Here is a 19863-nt window from a genome sequence, read left to right on the forward strand (position 1 = left end):
GAATGTAAACTTCCAAATTACACTGGAGTCTCGAACCCGTTGGACCAAGTTATAGAAATTAAACTTGAAGGAGAGTTCCAAATCACAATCTGATGACCTTATTTGGTCATCCACGATTGAAGAGGAGAGACGACTTGGACACAACTAAAGAAGGAAAAGAACCAGAGAGTGGTGCCAGGCATGGACTTACCCTGGCTCCCTTCTCAGGGAAACATTTACAGCCTCCGCTGCAGTCTCGTCCTCCACATGGGCCGCTGTGCTTCTTGCCACCCTGTTGGGAAGAGAATAGAAGATGAATACAAAGACCTAGTGATGTACGCCTCACTCACCAACAGGAAACAGGCGAGCGTGCTGCTAACTGACACAGTAGTTAGTGAATGACAGCTTTTAGAACAGGGGAACTCGATGACGCAAGGGGCCAAACCTTTGGCATGATCAAAAAATGTTTAATATTTAGATCAAATGAGACTTAAATGAAACAGCAAAACTTAATTTGCTTTATATAAATAATAAGTTATTGGCTGCATAAAATGATTTGATGGGCCGGTTGACGTTTCAGATCAAGCTCATTGTCTTCAAACGTGAGTGTTTTGGTAGTAGCAAAGACACTACATTCCAATGGATTGCATCCAGAACCAGTAAATAATTCATATGAAGTCTCTCGGAATGTCTGCATACCGAGGAGACGCAGCATGACAGAGCGGTCTGTGTATGAAGCCACACGTCTGTGGACATGACCTCACCATAGAAAGCAGTGACACACAAAGAGGTCAGGGGTCGTGTCACTTTTAACTTACAAGCGACATTCATGGGCCTAAGAATGAGTTTGAGTTCATGTGTTCCGCGATGAACCTTGTACCCTTGGGTGCTTCATCATAACCAAATCTTTTGAATCAGACATGTGAAACATGAAACCACAAAACACAAATAGATGCTTAGAACTGAGATGCAAAGTGGCTATTTCTTCCACCTACAAAGCCATACTGACGCCTCACTCACTGGGAGGAGAATAAAAAAAAACGAACAGATTTATGCCCACAGTCGCGACTAAGTGGCAGAACTGGAATCAGAATGTTCGGTCGCAGATCTCATCAGTCCACAAAGGCCACATTGAGACCCTCCTCTCACACACAAAGGCCTTCTTTTACTTTTAATGGTTCCCTATCTTCTCAACACAAAGACCCTCTTCCTCTCCAAAGGAATCTACAAGCCAGCATTTCTTTGTGAACAATCCATGATCTGAGGAGGTCTCTTTCAAACTCTACCATTAGTTGCTGCAGTGATTTTAATTATGACCAGGCAGCATTGACAAACCGTGACTAAATCGTTGCTGACTTTTAGGTTTCAGCCTCAGATCAAAGAGACATATAAAGATTCCAAACTTTCTGCACACAAAGGTGAATGTCAAACTCAGACAATGGTCTACGTCATCTCCTAAACATTCAAAGGACTGACTCTCACGGAGGCAATTGCATGGACAAATTCACCGGCAATTGCACTTGGCGATTTTACAAGCTCGAAATAGCAGTAGCAGCATCAGCAAAGGACAATGGTTCTGTTGTACAGTATCCTGTTTCCTTCACCCAAATGCCAAAATAACTTGGTATATATCTTATTCTTCCGGCTCCCTCCCTAGGAAAAAAACATATTTCATAAGATGTGAAGCATGTTGAACAGGATCTTTACCTTAAATTGATGTATAGCTACAAACTAAGAGGATGTTCTCATGCATTCCATCCTCTAGGTGTATCAGGCTAAGTATTCCATCTACACCAGTGTTGAGAACCACAACCACAAAAAAGGCTCCTGATCACCATCAAATACCTTCAGGGTGTCTTGGACAGTTTAGGTTGATCGTTGATCTACTGTTGATCTATTCAATTATTTCTCTATTTTCACCTGCCAGATATATTGATTCCCACTTTCTTCATATACAACGAAGGGATAAATAATCTGAACCCCCAAATCAGAAGTTAAAATAGAGCTATTTTTAACTCAGCCATATGTCAATAAAAAGTCACCCAAACGCCGTGAAAACTAAAGGCTTTGATATCTGGGAAGTCCCCAACTTTTGTCCAGCAGAGTTAAAGAACTTCACTGAATTGTTGATGTTTCACTCAGTCACTGGTAAAAACAACTTTAAAGCTAACTAACTAACGTCACAGCAGAAAAGCAGCGTTGTGGGTTTCTCATCTGCAACCTCAATAAAACAGTCAAGGATTGTGACTCTTAGTCTCAACATCTCAGTACTTCACTCAAAACCAGACTCAACATTTCATGTGTGAGGCTGAAGCTACAAAGTGAGTCAGGTGACGACCAGATGAGTCATGCCGATAACTAAATCATAACTAAGTTCCCTAAATATGTTGTTGGCCATGGTACTTTTACAAGTAGTAAAACATTTGTCACAGTTTGGATTAAAGGCAGAAAACTTAAGGCTTCTCAAATAATTTGTTAACCAGGTTTCCTTCTGATAGAATGTTTGACATCAAAAAAACAAATTGTTTTCAAGATACCACTTAGAAATTGGTTGTGTCTTCTCACACATCGGGTTAGGAGATTTGGGCTTCTTGGAAAGGAAGTAATGTGGAGATCCAGCTCAAAGAGGAGGGGCCAGGTTCAGATTGACAGATTATACCTCCACTCTATCTTGGAGATGTCGAGGGAAATGATGGCGCCTGCTGCTCAGATTAACGTCGCTCTTCATAAAGAACACAGTTTTACTCCTCCCCAGTTGTTACAGAGACAGTGGTCCCTAACTCTTCAAGTGTGAAGACAACTTCAACAATGTGTCCAGTAAATTAAATCCAAGCAGCTGAGTTGGGTCAACAGTTCTCTTTCTCACGCTCAGGATTTTTCTTGCTTGTTTGTGAAAGAAGCTGCATGCATTCTTTTGTTCATCTTTTCAGCTGCTTCTAGACCAGCACACGTTAATATCCCTCATGGACCCTCTTGTCAGAACCACACTGACTTGAAACTTGAGGTTTTTCCGTCCAATAACAACCAAATAGTGAGGTGTGTGCTGGCATCTCCCAGTCGTCACTCTGCTGAAAGCAGCAGCAGAATCAGCCATGATACATTGCGAACCTCACTTGAAGCTTCCATAGAAAATTCAGGCCTCTACACTTAAAAAAAACAGAAACAATTCAGAGCTGATGACAAAACCTGAGTCGACACAGCTGAACTCTTCAAGTTTGACCTGTAGAGCACTGAAGTACTTAAGAAAAAAGTCACAGAAAATGAGTTGAGGATGATGATCATCTGGTAACTGCTGCAAGTCGACGAGTCCTGTGTCAGACATGACTCTGTTCTTCATCTTATTTAGGCTTTCAGCAACTTTATGACCCTCCATACTTAAACCATTGAGTGAAAGGTAAAGACAACTTGAGGTCACTGTAGGATCTGGTGGTGACAAACCTTATCTGAGCCTTTCTCCGACTCATCACAGGGTTGTAAAACACGTTGTTATTGTGGTAGTGGTCGAGCTTCATGTTGCAAAGTCAATGGAAACTGAATCTGGCTATAAAGAAGCTGTTGGATGTTTACCCGTGGGTGTAATTTGTGAGGGTCTGTTTCTCATCCTTAATGAAGTTCACAACCTGTGACCTTTCACTTGAGACTCCTCTCCCAAGAACCCAGCTGTAAATGTTTCAAATGAATGACCTATCTCAGTTTCACATGCAGATGTGGTGGCGTGCCTCCCCTGGAAGGAAATAAGACAGATAACAGCATTTCTTCCAGGGATTTTCCTGTTAAGGCTAGATTCTCAATAAAATGTCCCTGTTCACCTTGATCAAGCATTTGTTAAATGTCAGACAGTTTGTCCTCCCAGCAGCTGATCCTTTTTACGTTAATGATGGTCAAGTCTAACGTTGACCACCTGTTCACTATCACTGATGTCATGAGGATCCTCATTATGTGAAAGACACAATCTTACAGGAGCATCCTGCTCGGGCTGGACATCTGCAAGTTGTCCTGGCGTCTACTGGTGAGCATCAACTGTCCAAAGCTACCAACAGAGATCCATCTGAAGCTGCCAGGAAGAGTATCACGAACAGAACATGGTGTCTTGAACGGAGATAATTGGAATAAGAACATTTAAATAAGTGTTGAAACTTATATCTTGTGAAGTCATTCGATTTCATTGGCTTTACAGGGCAGCATTAGCATGATGTTAAAGTTGGACAGCTTTAAAGTATCTGGAAACTCATAGCTTCAAATCAAACTAATGAAGTTAACTTGGGTATTCTACACTTAAAATACAAGTGTAACAAGTAAGTGAGTTAAGTAAACTTGACTCACATGAACTGTAACACGTCAGGTTATCTGTAAACCAACAGGTTTCCAAATCTAGTGCTATTATTTAAAGCACTCAGCGAGCACAGACCTCCACCAAGATGCTTATTTCTATCAATATTGAGAATTCCACCAAATGTTATTACTCTTCTTCTATTTAATACACACACAAAACCACAACATCGCCTAACCTCCATGCTGGAGGTAAATATAAACTACATACAGCTACAATCACATACATAGCTACATTTTTCTAAAGTTGTCCTCAGCTTGCACATCGAACAGTGAGGTCTGAATCCCAGAAAATAATTCAGGTTTAATCTGACCTTGAATCGCAACATGGAATTACAGGTTTTGTCCACTCTTTATTTTCTTGAGAGCTTTCTTTCACTTGCTTCAGGCCATTAAAGGTGAACACCAGACTGCTACTTTTACAGTGCATCACTTATCTGAGAATAGAGTTGTGACGCAGCAAACTCAGACGTTGGCTGCAAAAGTAGGGCAGCATGTCAAAAAGAGGTGTTTATATTGTCAACAAAGCTTTTCCTTCCAGCATGAATGGAACATCGCAGAGATTAAAATAATCAGACTACGAGCAGATGCAAACAAACGAAGCAAAAATTTAAAAAAGAACGCAAACACATGAAAGTCAAAGTCAAAACATGAAAGATGTTTGTGTTGGATTGGCTGCTTTTCACCGAGGCATGTCGTGATAGGCGCTGGATATCCCGACGGACACTAGTTTGGTGATAAGGAAAGTTCACGCGCTGGTAAAATGGACCCGACTGATTCTTGCTGCTGATAAACTGAGCAGCTCACGAGTGCCATTTCTCCCTGAGATCAACGCGTCCTGTCACACTACTACTGGCAGTTAACAGTTACACTTGTGTACAGATCAGACTCTGTCCGAGCTCTTGTTTTGAAAAGGCGAAGAGTGAATGATGACAAAGGACTGGCTGTGGGATTTGATCCAGAACTGACTGAATCTCTCACATCAAGCTTTGTGTAATGACCAAAACAAGGCGCACATGTTTTTCAAGGATGTGGGTAAAAGAAGAGACAAGTCATCGGTGAGAGAAGACATCTATCTTCGGCACCCCCTCAGGACAACTCTCAAATCAGTTTCTAGATTGTCTTTGGGACTGAATATGTATCTCTGAGAAGACGTGGGTCTTTCTCAGGATGGAGAAGTCTGCAGCCTCAGGTTCAGTAGACCAGTCTCTGAACTCATTTTGTCCCACACCGTTCGTGATGACATGACCTCGGGACACACAAATAAGATACAGCGAATTCCTCAATAAGGTTCAAGGAGTATTGAAATGGAACGCAGAGACAATCGGACCATGTCACGTTGTGAGGAACATGACCCGAGAGACTCGGGGCAAAGCCAGAAATTCCCAACGCACTCGTCTGGCAAAGCTCCAGTATAAACACAAGCTCTCATTTCTGCCCCGGGCCTGACACAGCTGGACCTTCCCTCCTTCAGGTCACAACCAGAATCTGCTCCACTTCCCAAAGGGCCACGCTTTCAATCAGCGTTTCCTGCTGCTGAGTGATTTAAATGAAGGTGGGATTAGAGACGTTTTCTTTTTGAAGAATGTGTCAGACTTGGTTATGATCTACACGTCCACGTGATTATTGGATTGGAAGATGGAGACCTCATATCTGGTGACCACATAAACGCACAAGACATTAGAAAGGGAATAAAAATCCATTTTAAAAGCCACAAAAGAGAAAGGTGTGGAATATGGAAAGCGTGTGTTCTTAACATTATGATCGTCACTAAAAGTGAGCTGTGATTCAGTGTTACGGGGCTTTGGCACTCGTCTCAGTGATCAAGAGCTTTTGGGACGTCTTCAAATCATGATATCAATTCAGTCACCAACAGGTTTCCATCATGAAATGGCTTAAAACTCATTTTTTTCCCCTCTGCACATTCATTTTAAACTCGTACTCCTCACCTTCAAAGCGCTCCTTCACGCCTCACTGAGCTTCCTGAAACCCACTCTCAGGTCCTCCTCTCCATATGTCCTGAGTGGTATTTGATTAAGATCTTTTCGTCGCTCCACCAGTAGCACTGGAACACACTCCCACTTGAGTGTACCATCATTACCAGCATGCAAAACACGTCCACTGATTTACCCCTATTGTTCCACATCATGCATTCTGTATCCAAATTCTAGGCCGAAGTTCCAGTAGCTACCTCTGCTAAAGATCTTCAGGACTTTTCCAACATGTACACGAGCGTGGCGCACCGTCCACAGCTCAATTGAGAGCTGCCACGCCTTCAGAAAAATCCCTTTTTAAGGATGAACTCTCATAAAATGTCCTTAAACAAAGTGGCGTTTTTCGTACCGAAGCTTTTATCAGGTAAAGACCAGAATGAAAAATCAGGCTTGCTATAATCCAGCTCACTTCCACGCTGTTTTCCAGCGTCTCCTCTTTGACCTTTGAGGTTTCCTGTAGGTTCAGTGGCAGTGAAAATGCCGAGCCGCTTGTGCCTTTTCGCACTCAAAAAGTTATGAATGTACTTCAGAGGACTGTTCAGGAAATGATGGTGATGATACAGTAAAAGCCAAACCTTCTCACGCTCCTATGGCATCATGTATTGGCAGTTGTCAAGATAATAGTTGTCAATAGTTTGCCTTGAGTCGCTACTTCAGCATCTAGAGGCTGCTACTCGTGCTACTTCCTCTTGCGACTGTAGCGCTAAAACATTAACATTTTGGTGTTGCTAGATGGCACAGGTGAGCGACTGGTTAAGATGGCACTTTCACCCTGGTGACCTTGTTGAACAAGATACTTCCTCTTTAGCCACGGGCCAAGATGATTCTTGAGTCATGGCGTTCAGCTTTTAAAACTTGTCAAAATTGAATTCGACTGTTAATGGTAGGGTACATTTGATGAGTAGTTTTTCACTGTAAAGATCTCTAACAAACCGCCATCTCGCCACATGTCAGACACCACATAAATAAATCAACACCCAGCTGTTTCAACAGCTCTGCACAGTCTTGTTCACACAGCTTTAACCACTTTCAGATCCAGAGAATGTCCTCACATACATCACATAACTTGCAGGGAGGAGATAAAACCCGAGGCAGACAGTCGACCGAGCGATTGGACACGGATTTGTAGTAACAAAGTGTGCATTTCAGTTTGTCAACATTTTTCCCAGGACATACAATAAGTCAGTTGAATCAATTAGAACAGCTGGGGTGGAAGTGGATTCCTCACGTGTGAAGGAGGAGCTCTTCACAGACGCACGCACGCATGAGGTCAAATGTGGGAGCTGGGAACTTCATCTATAAGTTTATGGAGAATACAGACAGTGAAAGCTGTCGAAGCAGGCATCTGACTGCCCGTGTTGATGTGACCTTTCCAGGCAGTAGAGGGCCTTGTTTCAGGACTTAAAGGTGAGAAGAGACACGCTGGGGAGGAAGTGCAGATAAATGGAGCTGAAACGTGACAGCTGAGAGTTGAAGAAGAAGCAGAGGAGGACACACTGAGATAATGTGAAAGGACAGAAGACAAGAAAGACGGAGGCCGGGAGCAGTTCCATGCTATAAAAGGCAGTGAGGGATGAAGCCTGGGAGGACTGGGGATTTGAAATTCCTTCATCATAGAATGATGGGCTTCGTGTGACCCTCCATTAATCATGGGGAGGTTGAATACTGCGGAGAGGGATTTTCCAGAAAAGCTACTTCCGTTTTTCCAAATCCCATAAAAGTTTTCTCAAGCTGTACATTATTAGGATCCAGCAGCTTGTTGCAAAACGCCGGGGAGGTGAAACAAGGTAAACCTCGGCAGGCCTGTGTTTCAACCGCTATTTTGGCTGGGAAGTAATGAGCTTTATTCAGATAAAATAGTTTGAAACTATTGAGTTTTAATGTCTCTACAAGCCTGAGTTTTCATGTACAGTAGGGTCAAGCTTACACGTGAAACCAGGTCAGTCGACCCTCTGGAGTCATACTATGTGGGGTCCATTTGGGCTGTAAAGAAACTCTGACACAGTTTACTCCACCCCTCTTCCTTTTCCTGTTTAGAGAACTTCTCCTGATGATCTATTTTCTTTTCACACAATGCTCCACTCAGGATGTTTTCCATAAAACTGCGCTGAACCAAGCACTCTCTGCAAAGGGCACAGAAGATGGCCAAAGTTAAACCAGTGATCAGAAACTGAGTACAGAGCTATTTGAATTTTTTACACTGCGACAGCTACAGCTGGTTCAATTCTACTTGGTCCATTGACATGAATGGCATTCTCCATTCAGCCCAACAAACGCACGTACAAGACATCATTCTCCAGGACTGTTGACATATAAACCCCATAAGGTCAAAGGGATCTGTCTCTGAGGTGAGGGATACGCCACAATGGAAACTTACTTCCAATAAACAGTCATGTCTGCACAAATCATTGACAGGGAAACCCCACACTCCTCATCCAAGACTTCCTGCTGTACGCACAATGGGCTCTTCCCCCAATTGTTAGGCTCCGGCAGTCTTTATATCACAGCCAGAACTTTGGCATTCGATGTCCAGACCGTATCACAAGCAGACATCTTCCCCTCCGCCCGGACGCACACCTTCCTCGGCCCTAAAACAATTCCAGTCGAGAGGTCGGTCACGTGTCAGCCTCACGATGCTTGCGCCAGTTTTGCATGACACACTTTCAGCTAGCTCAGTGCAACAGGTTAATTAATGACTTAATTAATGACTTTAAATGTACAGTCCATATATGTGTGTGTGTGTCAGTGGTTGTCTGTTGTCTGTGGTGTCCCGTGTCGTATAACTTGTGTGTTGTGCTTCTGTTTTGTTAGCAAACGCATGTTGTTAACCACCGTGTGTTTTGTTCTCTCACTTATCGTTTGCTTTCTGTTTCTGATTTATGTTCCGTTCCCGTGTTTCTCTTGTTGTGTGTGTTTGTTGTTCATTAATCCTGTTAGCAGAGCTCTTGCTTGTCTGTTGCCTCCTACAACAAGCAGTTGGGTCAAGCTCTGACAGTGCTTTTCCGGCTTGAAATTTACATGTGTCAAACTCGAGGTCCACTGGCCGATTGTAGCCTTCTTTGTCATTCATGTGGTCAGCCCAGAATGATCGGCAATCTGGCTAGCAATTCAGAGATTACTTTAAATATCTACATTAAATCGATATTGTGTGAGAAAGAAATATTCATGTTGACTGTATGTCTGATTTTTAGATGAAAATAGGTTTGGCCTCAGAGCAAAGCAGCAAATGATCCAAGATTTAATGCAAAGACTGATGTTGCCCTCAGTTTAGTTTCATGTTACAGCGTTGACATTTTAAGTCGAAATATTATGGTTAAATGATTTTAATTTTTGACTCAACTCTCACCTTCAGTGAAGCACACCAACAGTACTGACTTATTCTGAGGTGACTTTCGCATGTTTAGACAGTGACCTACATGGAAACATGTACCTTGATTTAGGTCCCCTTCATGGTTGCATAGGCTCGTGTGTAAACAACATCCATCATACACACAGCCCCCAAAAGATAATTGATAAAGCAGCTGCACAACTTCCAGGTACTAGAGGATTTTCCAGACAAAAACATTCTCTTCTTTGGTCACACACCATATTCCCACAATATCCAGAGCCAGGACCACCCCCTCATTCCATCATGTTCATGCACATCTTGAAATATATTCTCAAACAAAACCGAATGAGCCTGAAATGAAACATCCTGTCACTGCAGCAAGAGCCTTCCTTCCTCCAACAGACACTGATAAACAATGCATGTGTGCCAGGGCTGTGTGATAGCGACAGGCCGTGTGGAGGGGGGTCGCATCCACCTTTAAGAGGACGCATCTTCGGTTCAGTATTCCAAACTTGTCTCAGAAAAGTCAGGAAATTCCAAACAAACAGGATTCTCTCTGATCTTAGCGCAAAATCCCTTTGGCCTAATAATCTTGCACCACATAGTCAGGAAACCAAGCTTACTGCGGAGGAAATGTCTTTACCTTAGACAGCTGGTGACCATTGTGGCTTTGAAGTAGTCATTATGAAGGATGCTGTTACACATGGTTAGAATCCAGACAGCAATATACATATTCCTCTCATTCCTGGTGCATTAAATTTACTGCAAGGAGGGGGCAGTGAACCTGGCCTTGAACCACAAACCTACTGGCCCGACTAAAACAGTAGTTCACTTCCGTCTAAAGACTGGCTGGTGGTCTACGACAACAAGAATAAGAAGCATTTATCATCATTATGTGTGAATTTATGTGCTACTTGGGAGAGCAGCTGTGTTAAAACCAAAATCTCTGGCACAATGAGGTGACAAGATTTTTGAGGTTCCCCACCTCCCCCCAGCTCCGGAGTGAGCCAAACCCGAATGACTCATATCACTTTCACTATCAGCCAGTAGCCAGTAGTAAATACTACACAAATGTTGAGGATATTATTCACTTAAGGAGAAACATTGCATCCAGTCAGATGGTGGGAAACAGTTGTCTGACGTTAGCCGGGTTTTTTTTTCTCATGAGTCATGTTTGGATTTGATACAAACCAGAGACGCATTTTACAAAACACAGAGGGGATCTGAATGTTCTCTAAAGAGAAACTAATGTTTTCTTCATGATTTTTCACACTTAAGTTTCATGTTTCTTCTCGTTGGTTCTGTGATGTATAACCAAGGCACAGTGTCCCATTAACTACACTTTCTTTCTCTTGACAAAGTGAAATTGGTAGCAATTATTCATTGTCCTGTCATTAACCTACTGAAGATATATTCCTTTAACAAAACACAGGCATTATTTCTTAATATTTTTGTCCTTCTTAGTCTATTTGAGCATTTGACCAAGGCTTAGACCTTGCTTTCAGCGAAGAAGAGTTGGATCTCAAACCAAAACAGACCTCTATTTTGAATATCATCTTTGTGCTCCTAAATAAACTGAGGGCCTGAGGTGTGTCACAAGCTTTGAATTGAGCCCTGACTCAATATGATAAAGCAACAATGAGGCCTATTCATCATCACTGCCAGGATAACCTTCCATTTGATTTGTATATTGAATATAAAACCAAACGCCAGGCATGCCATACTGGACAGGAACGACGTGTGCCACATGCTTTTATTTAAATACACAGAGGGGGAAGACATGTTTTGTTTAAGCTAATTAATTAAGCTAATGTTTCAAACCAAGACACGTGAACAACATACAGACACAAAATTGTTCTTTGTGGCTCCAAAATCAAGGTGTAAAAGGATTTTCATCGTTGCATATCATGACACAAAATGGTCAGCTCTACCCAGAAGTCAACAGCGAGTCTCCTTTTCAACTAAAAACAGTGCAGAGTTTATTATCAAAAAAAATGAGATGCAACGTCATTTTTTATTCCTTCATGTCCACTCAATATCTCCATATGCATCAATGAGCTTTGTCCATTCTATGCCAACAGGCAAATTGGTCACTAAAACCTGGGTAGAACAGTCAGTAAGTGGGCTCTCAAACTTCTGCCCTTATGAAAGGATTTTACATTCTAGAGAAACTCAGTATTTGACCGTTTTTGCAGCCTAACGAACAAAACTTTAGTCAAAATCTATGAATTGGGAAGAAGAACTTTTCACCTTTGACTTTCAAAAGTGCAACTCAACTGCTGCAGACATTTTTCACTAGAAAATTGGGATTATTTCATTCAAATAAAAAAAAGAAAAAATAGAAATACAAAAACGTTTGTATGTGTGTTTATGTGCATGTGGTGGCGCACCAGGATGTGATTCCACACACCCCCACTGTGGTTATGTTACATTAGTCTACTCTCTGTTTAAGATCTGTATGTTTTCAAAGCCATTCTGAGTTTACATCTACACCACACAATGACAGAAACAGTCCATCATTTTGAGCTAGTGTAAATATTTTGGTAAGGTAACGTGATAATTTGGATTCTCAAGTCTCAGGGAAACGAGCAATTAAAACACCACATAGTTTGTTTCAGGCGTATCAGACACGTTTCATCAGTGTATTGCTGATACTGATAAAGATGTGCACGCTGTGACGTATGCAGCGCGACAACTGATGCTAACAGCTGCGATGCTAACATGACAGCCTTGCGACTAATGTGTGCAATATAGCTCATAAATACTATTATTCAAGGAGCCTGGGTGCTTAGAAACGTAACCAAGTTAAGGTGAGATACCAAACACAAAATTCTAAACTGTTATCAGAGACTTAAAAATAGCGGAAGTCTTCTCTTCATGTGAAACAGCATCACGCCGCCCCCGAAAAGACCCTCCCATGGAGACGGTGTGTGGGATAAACTGTTACTGTAGGAGCGTCCAGAACTTCTGTACCAGCAATTCACCCTCGAATAATTCAAGAAATGAAACTTACTGCTGAGACTTGGGACGCGAGGGTGGCAAAGACAAGGCACCAGAGCAGCAGCCTGCAGGGTTCAAACACCAGAGTTACAGACTCTTGTCAAGTTGGAAAGAAGTGAGATAATATGTCACCTCAGTGTTTGGGCTCCTCTGCTCAGTTTTCCTTGCATGGTTTCTGTCATGCGAACCTGAGCTTCTATCAGTCTATAGCATGACTATCCACCTGCAGCACATCATGTCAAAACTTTAGTCATTCGGCCACGTATCAGTGATATTGATAACATCGCGCAAATGTCTCAAGACAGCAGTGAATATTCATTTTTGATCATATTAATAAGGTTAAGCGAAGTGTGGTACTTACCGTAGCCGGACTGCTGTGCGCAAAGTCGCGGATGAGTAACGGTCCGCTGACGAATGAAGTTGCTCGCAGTCACCCAAATTCTTTTATTAACTCGTAGAAAGTCACCTAACTTTCTCGAGTAGTCCCTCTCCTTACAGAGGAAAAAGTCAAAATGTTAGATTAAGCAGGGATGTGTCCGAGGCTGCATGGATGAGGGTGGTCGGTTTTTTTGTATGAGGATGGGGGTGTGGTGGCGCTCAAACCAAACCAAGTTGCATTGATCAGAACTTCACATCGACTCGGACAAAGATAGAGCCGAGCTTGCCGTCGAGGCTCCGTCACTGAAGCAAGAGTTTTGGGACAAGAGAGCGGTCACCTGGTGCTCTTAGGTAGTGGAGGAACGCTGCACCGTTGCGCGCGGAGGAGAAGACGCGCCGCAGCGATGCTGTCAGCTGCGGTTCTGCTGGTGGTTCTGTCCACTGTGCACCTCACCCGAGCCGAGGTAAGAACATCCTTAACATATACATATGATATTCAATGCATAAATATTAAATAAATCTCCTGTTTCAGACCAACTTTGGATGGACTTTAGAAACATCACTTTTGTTTCTGTTTGACACTTTAGATTGCTCTCTTTGAGTCTATTCACTGAAAGTCTTCAGTGTGCCTTTGATATTAAGTTGTCATTGAACATTTATATTTAAGTTTTAACTTATATCCAGTTGCTCTTAACTCCCACGCTTGAATCTGTGCTCAGCCCTCTGCTGCTGCTGCAGGAGAGGATGGGAGGGTGGAGCTCTTTTTTTTGGAAACATAGGCTTCAACAAATGAATATGTTTTACGTTACAAGAGTCAAAACACACATAGCATTACCTTATATCTGCAGTTCCATTCAGTGGGTGCCACATTGAGTCCTCCCTATCCTCCTCACTCATCTCACCAAAGTACCTCAATGGTTGTCTTGCTCATCTCCATTTTTCCTGGAATCTACATCTCCTATGGTCTCTCATCCCCACAAACCATCTTCAAAAACTTTCTTCTCTGACTCCTTTAACTCTGACTCCAGAGTCAAGAGTCCAAACAACTCTCTCAATCCTTTCCTATTAACCCTGCTGCTCACTTTTTCTGCAACTCCCATGTCAAATATCACCCCTATATTCGTTTTAAATAATACTCTATGGAATGGTTTTCATTTTTAATTTCATCCTGTATTGACAAAGTAAGTGTGATGCCCTCAACACACCCAAGCTGTGAAAGGTCAAGACCATTTGTCCCACTATTCAAGGGCACAAGCAGCTGTGTGTGAACTAGCAAATCCTCCACGGTTTTATGTTTTGCTATGTGTGAACATAGCAAAACACACTCACTAGCAAGAACACTTGCTAGTGTCTCGGGATAACACCTGTGTAAAGAAGTCGCACCACATATCATTAGCGCCATGTGGTTTTGTGTGACTTTTAATAAACTGAAACTCCCCAAAGTCTTTCCTTAAGCTTCAGAAGAAACAGGAGAAATGGATGTGCTGGGTAGGTCAGGCAGCTCACATGCGAAAGGCAAGAGTTGAAGACGCTGTTCAGTGGATATTGAAAGTACAGTTCAGGATCAGGAAGCAGTCTGGATACTTTCAAGTTGTGTATTTTTAGTTTTGTAAAACAGCCTGCAGGGAGATGTGATTTTAAAAAGGATCATTATCCACCACCAGTCTGGATTTAGAAGCACAGATACAGAACATCTGGACAGTCTAAACCTTGTAGAGAGGAGGTGAATATTAGACTCAGCAGTCAGCAACCGGGAATTAATTCGGCCTTTCTTTTTGTAGGAGGACTTTGAATGATAAGCTCCCCACAGATAATGATAATAGAATGATAAAGAAGTGGATGTGGTGAAAGAAACCAGTGTTTGAACGTCACAGCGCCTTCCAGTCAGAATCCTTCTTTGTCTGCACAAACAGAAGACTTTCAGTATCACTCTCTCCTATTTGGGTGGCTTCATCAGTCGTCAGCGGTGGCTGACCCAGGACGCAAATGAGCTAAATTAATACCTGGTGCATCGGTCAGGCCGACTTTGACTCATGAAGGTTGCCACTTTTGTGCCCTTTTGCCCTTTTATTTAGGGATGCTTGTTGAATGTGTCACTGAGAAGTAACAGTAACATCTTCTCTGAGCTCTGAGCAGATCGCTCTTGTTTGTGGATAAATAGTGGAAGACAGAAGTCGGAATGTCCTCTGACAACCAGTGAGTTAAACGTTCAGTTTGAGGTCGCCTCCAGTTAAGTTGCAGGGACGAATGACTTCTGTGTTTATTGAACCAAATTGAATCAACGTTTCTTCCACTCCATCCCTTCGTTTGTTGCTTTGGCTAGGAATGTTCACATGAAAAGCTTTTGGTGAAGGTTTCTTCTAAATGCTCATGAGGTTTCTCCACCTATGTCAGTACACAAGAGCTTCTTTCGTGTCAAAATGAACCGTCCATCAATCTGGTCCAAAGGATCCGAGATTGGAGATCTGTTCCAGTGGAGGATCTCAGTCAGATCTGGGTCACGAGTGAAGACACTGCAGTGCCTTCATCTTAATGACTCTAGGGTTGAGTCAAAGATATTCTGCATGTACTGTTGATCTTAGTCCCTACTCTTGTTTGTGAGCCTCCAGCAGTGACCAAAAGATCCATAATGTGGATGCAAATGGTTGGAATGAGTTCTCTCCATCAGACTCCAGACTCTCCATCATAGATTGTCGAGTGAGAAGCTCAATAAGACAAGGTGACAGGTGCATCTTGTTTACTAGATGCTTCCGCAGGGAGGATGCCCCAGGGCAGATCCAGGACACACGGGGAGGATTATTTCTCCCAGTTGACCTGGATGAAAAGATGGAGGAGATTGGCCTTTTGACATCAGCTGCTGCCCCCGGAATCTGATCTCAGCTAGCTCTGGATTTCAGTGAACATTCTTTGGTAACTCGCCATGGCAACAAACAAAAGATTCATATATATATGACTGATCAGAAACAATACATAGATAAGATAAAGACTTGAAGAAATGAAATAAGGTCAGGATGTGTAGAGGTGCTTTCCGAGAACTTTGTTTTTATGGCGATCTTTACCATAAATCACAAAGCATTTCATACAGCTTTACAATTCTCGATGAATAGCTTTACTGTCTGCTGGGAAAAGTATTTCTCCCTTGGTGGTCGTTCAAAGTGGTCAGGATGAGTCACTACTAATTCCTGGAGGGGAGAGAGGAGGATGGGAAGATTAGTAGATTCCTGGTGTGGGAGTTTTTGTGTGGGATGCAAGAATTGGAACTCGGCAAAAGACCACTCCCCACTGATGTGGCCCCTACTACCAACTTGGCCATGGTTTTCCAGGTTAGAGGTCACAAATCAAGAGAGAAGGTGATGCTGACAACGCTTAATCCCGAGGAATGTGTGTGTTGGGAGCGAGGACTTGTGAAATTGTTAGACCTCCCCACCAATGAAGGCGATTGTGGACATGATCCTGTAGACTATCACCCCCCAACGGACGCAGCAGCTGCTGCCACCAACCGAGCGGCGATCACAAGGGAGGCGCGACCTGCCTGACCCCCCTGTCCTCGCTGTTGTAAAAATGCCTACATTTGGAAGAGTTGCGGTCATGTTCCTGTATTTTGACTGGGGTTCATGGGCGACCAAGTTAATTCTCTTCTGACCCCGATGCTCGTGAAGTGTGGCCACTGTGCCCTGCTTATGAATGAGGGCCATATTTCATGCTAAGCGCACTATACATATCACATTCTAACAAGTGTAAACCTCAGTGTAAATGACTTTACTGTGGTCTGTTGTCGCCCTGATGGTGTGATTGAGTTAGGCGGGCGTGAAATCGGTTGTGGTCTAAATGGAAGTGGTGTAATGGATACACCTGTCTGAGGAACAGTTGAGGAATGATCGAGTGGAAAGCTGCTCGCAGAAGAGCGTGAAGTGATGAATTAATGAGCTTTAAAAGTGCAGGAATGCAGTTTGGAGGCCGCGATGATTCCCTGTAGCAAATGTATTCGTCTCGCTTTCTGGTCCTTGACCCGACCAGCAAAACAGTCACACTGACAAAGGATAATAAAGAAGCAATGATGGTGTCAATTGATGATTTCTACCAAGTGTGAATTTTTGGCTGAGTCTGTCTTCAGCTGTTCCTCAAGTCAATATTTGGCCTTGATATGAAGTGTGTGAGGAGCCAATGGGAGCTGGCTTCCATGGGACTGTGTCTTGGACTCATTTGAATCTAACAAGAGATATGACTCATGTTTATACACCGTAAACTGAAAGTTTAATAAGTGATGTGCACTCAGACGTTTTGTTTGAAATTTCATCTGCGAACCGGTGAGCTGGATTATAAAAACGTTCCCTTCGAATTAACGCTTCATTCCACCTGCCCTTTATGATGTGGAACATCAGTGGAATCTGCCATAACATTAGATGTAAATACATATTTCCCCACAAGGTATATTTATCCTACTCTGACTGTTCATCTGAGGTCAGGATGAAGGGCGCACAGCTGACAATTAACTAAAATTTTGGGGTCTTCCCATTGTCCTTTTCACCTCACTCTGGAAACCTTCTTATATTATTGATCCATCAATGAAAATTTTTTTTTGCGGTCCTTGTTAAAGGCTTAGGGAGGCCACCACCCAGTCACCTGTGTTGCAACTGCTCACAAGCAAAACATCCTGGAGGCAAGCAGACGAGACGGCTGAGACACCTCAATTCACTCCTCTTAATGCGCAGTAGTATGTGTTTAATACAGTGCCTTTCAGGGTCAGGGGTCACCAGTACACATGGATCTCTCTGACTGGTCCTCAGCTATGCAGCCCCCACAACAAACTGCAGTGTTTTTTCTTTGTCTCAGGCTTAGCTTTGTGTACTTTCTGCTACAGTAGCTCCTGCTGGATTGGACCACCCATAATAATCTCAGCACCTGACGTGCCTCAATGAGTCCTGGATGCCAGATTCCCTGCCGCTTTCTTTTACTGCTTTTGAAGAGGCCCTGGGTGATTTGGCGCCAGAATATAGCGATTAGAATTGCACCAGTGATGACTTGAGTTGTTGTAGTTTTCCATCTGTTTTTTCATTAGAAGAAGCATAATAGATGTCAAACTTGAGCTGGACAGGTTTATACAAGAACTGATTTCAGCTTGTGTTTTGTGCTTGAACATCCACATGCTGTATCTATTTTTGCTACAAAAGGGCCCTTTTATTTCCCTGAGATAAACAAGCACGATGAGATAAATATTTAGTTTGTTTCCCATCTGGAGTCATTCTTCTCTCTGGTTGGAGGAATGGTGATGCTGGGAGATCAGATCAAGAATGGACCAGTAAGGTGAGCCACTGGTGTTTCTCTCTTTTGGTTGCATTCAATTCGTATGAAACTGCTGGGTCAGTTCTTCTGTCTCAGCCAGCTGCTCCTCATCCTCTCACTGATCTTTGGTTTCTTTTCTCCAAAACCCAAATGCTCACCTGGAATCACTAAATCAGAGGTGGGCAGTGCAATTTCCTGAAGGGCCACATTATAAACTGTGACTGTTGTGAGGGGCCATCATGCCAAAAGAAAGGCGGCGATGTCGATGAAATGTGATGGAAAAAAAATCTTAAGTAGCAAGGACGAAATGAACCACAAAATCTTCAATAAAAGCAAGGATATAATGAAGTGTAAATGTGGCATGAACCCGATGATAACAAATCATTTTACATGCATTTTATATGAATAGAAATCATAATAAAACTATGGACCAAACATCCAATATGAAAATATTTCAAAATATGTTTTGAATTTTCTTTCAACAAATTTTGAGGAAAATAGTAACAAAAATTTAGTTATGAATGTGTTGCATTTACTGTTCAACTAGTTCTGGGTAAAACAGGATTAAAAAATGACAGAAAATGCCCAGGTCTGCACTAAATGGATGTATTGAACGCCTTTATGACTAAAACTTGGTTGTTTCTTAACATTTGTTTTGAGCCCACTTCATCAGGCAAAAACAAACATGTTTGTATTTATTGTCGATCATCAAAATAAAATCAGATGGACGGCCATTTTTCTTTTTCACTCAGAGCTCTCCAGTTAAACACTCACAGTTGACCTTAATTCAAGGCATTGGATTCTTTATCCGTGACAGTGGTGCTCACAAGCCTGGAGTGTGGAGTGGATGGAATGGTAATGGCTTGAACAAAAACAGAGGATGAGCTAGTGGACAGAACATTTTCATTCCTAAACCCACTGTAAGTCATTGCCTTTGTCTCGCATCATTAAGAATGAGCTACAGGTGTGCAGGTTTCTCATTGACTGGAGGCTCAAAGCCATGTGAATCATGTGTTGTCCACATGGTACTTCATGAGTTTGCTGGGGTGGGATATGGCTGATGAACTAAAGTCCATTTCACACAGAGGTGAGAAGAGACCATGGTGTTGTGCATTTGAGCCTGCTGTTTGGCAATATGAGGAATGTTAGGTCAGACATCTGAATGCGACTCAAGTATGAGGCCAGATTGAGCAGCTCAGGTATGTAGTCCTCAATATGTGAAGCGTTTTGGACTTGGGGAAGGTCACGGTGCAGACCCAGCTGAAGAGATGACGGTTTGAATATGATCTGCAGGAGGGGCACATGAGAGAGAAGAAAGTCGGGACCGCTTAATCTTTCATATTTTCTATTTTTCTTCTTTTTCTTTAAGTAGACGTTCTCAGTGAGCTAGAATTGTTGAATAAATTCCGTTTTTTTCCCTCTGTGGACTTAATTCCACGAGTCCTTAACTGCTTAGCATCCGCACCAGACGCGGCGCTTGACTGGCTTTTAGTTTAGATCTGATTTGAATCGCAGGTTGCTAAGTCAGATCCAGAACCCGGTAACGCTCATATATCCAAACCTAGAACCTTG

The 19863-nt window shown here is 42.7% G+C and overlaps 2 protein-coding genes across 4 annotated transcripts in view; one reads left to right on the forward strand and one right to left on the reverse strand.

Annotated features, from left to right (window-relative positions):
• col4a2 (collagen, type IV, alpha 2) overlaps positions 1 to 13152 on the reverse strand; it is a 35864-nt gene extending 22712 nt beyond the window's left edge. For 2 of the 3 annotated variants that reach the window (XM_053876504.1, XM_053876502.1), the window contains exons 1-4: positions 12992 to 13152; positions 12763 to 12853; positions 12644 to 12695; positions 191 to 271 (exon numbers count right to left, since the gene is read on the reverse strand). In XM_053876504.1, the coding sequence (XP_053732479.1) occupies positions 191 to 271; positions 12644 to 12695; positions 12763 to 12812 (183 nt within the window). In that variant the 5' untranslated portion in view covers positions 12813 to 12853; positions 12992 to 13152. The remainder of the gene's footprint in view (positions 1 to 190; positions 272 to 12643; positions 12696 to 12762; positions 12854 to 12991) is intronic. The other variant, XM_053876503.1, reaches the window with a different exon arrangement.
• Positions 12346 to 19863, forward strand: part of col4a1 (collagen, type IV, alpha 1) — a 28215-nt gene continuing 20697 nt past the window's right edge. The window contains exons 1-2 of the mRNA XM_053876505.1: positions 12346 to 12440; positions 12519 to 13472. Of these exons, the coding sequence (XP_053732480.1) occupies positions 13413 to 13472 (60 nt within the window). The 5' untranslated portion in view covers positions 12346 to 12440; positions 12519 to 13412. The remainder of the gene's footprint in view (positions 12441 to 12518; positions 13473 to 19863) is intronic.

Source organism: Synchiropus splendidus, chromosome 10, assembly GCF_027744825.2.
Source record: "Synchiropus splendidus isolate RoL2022-P1 chromosome 10, RoL_Sspl_1.0, whole genome shotgun sequence".
Lineage (NCBI taxonomy): Eukaryota > Metazoa > Chordata > Actinopteri > Syngnathiformes > Callionymidae > Synchiropus > Synchiropus splendidus.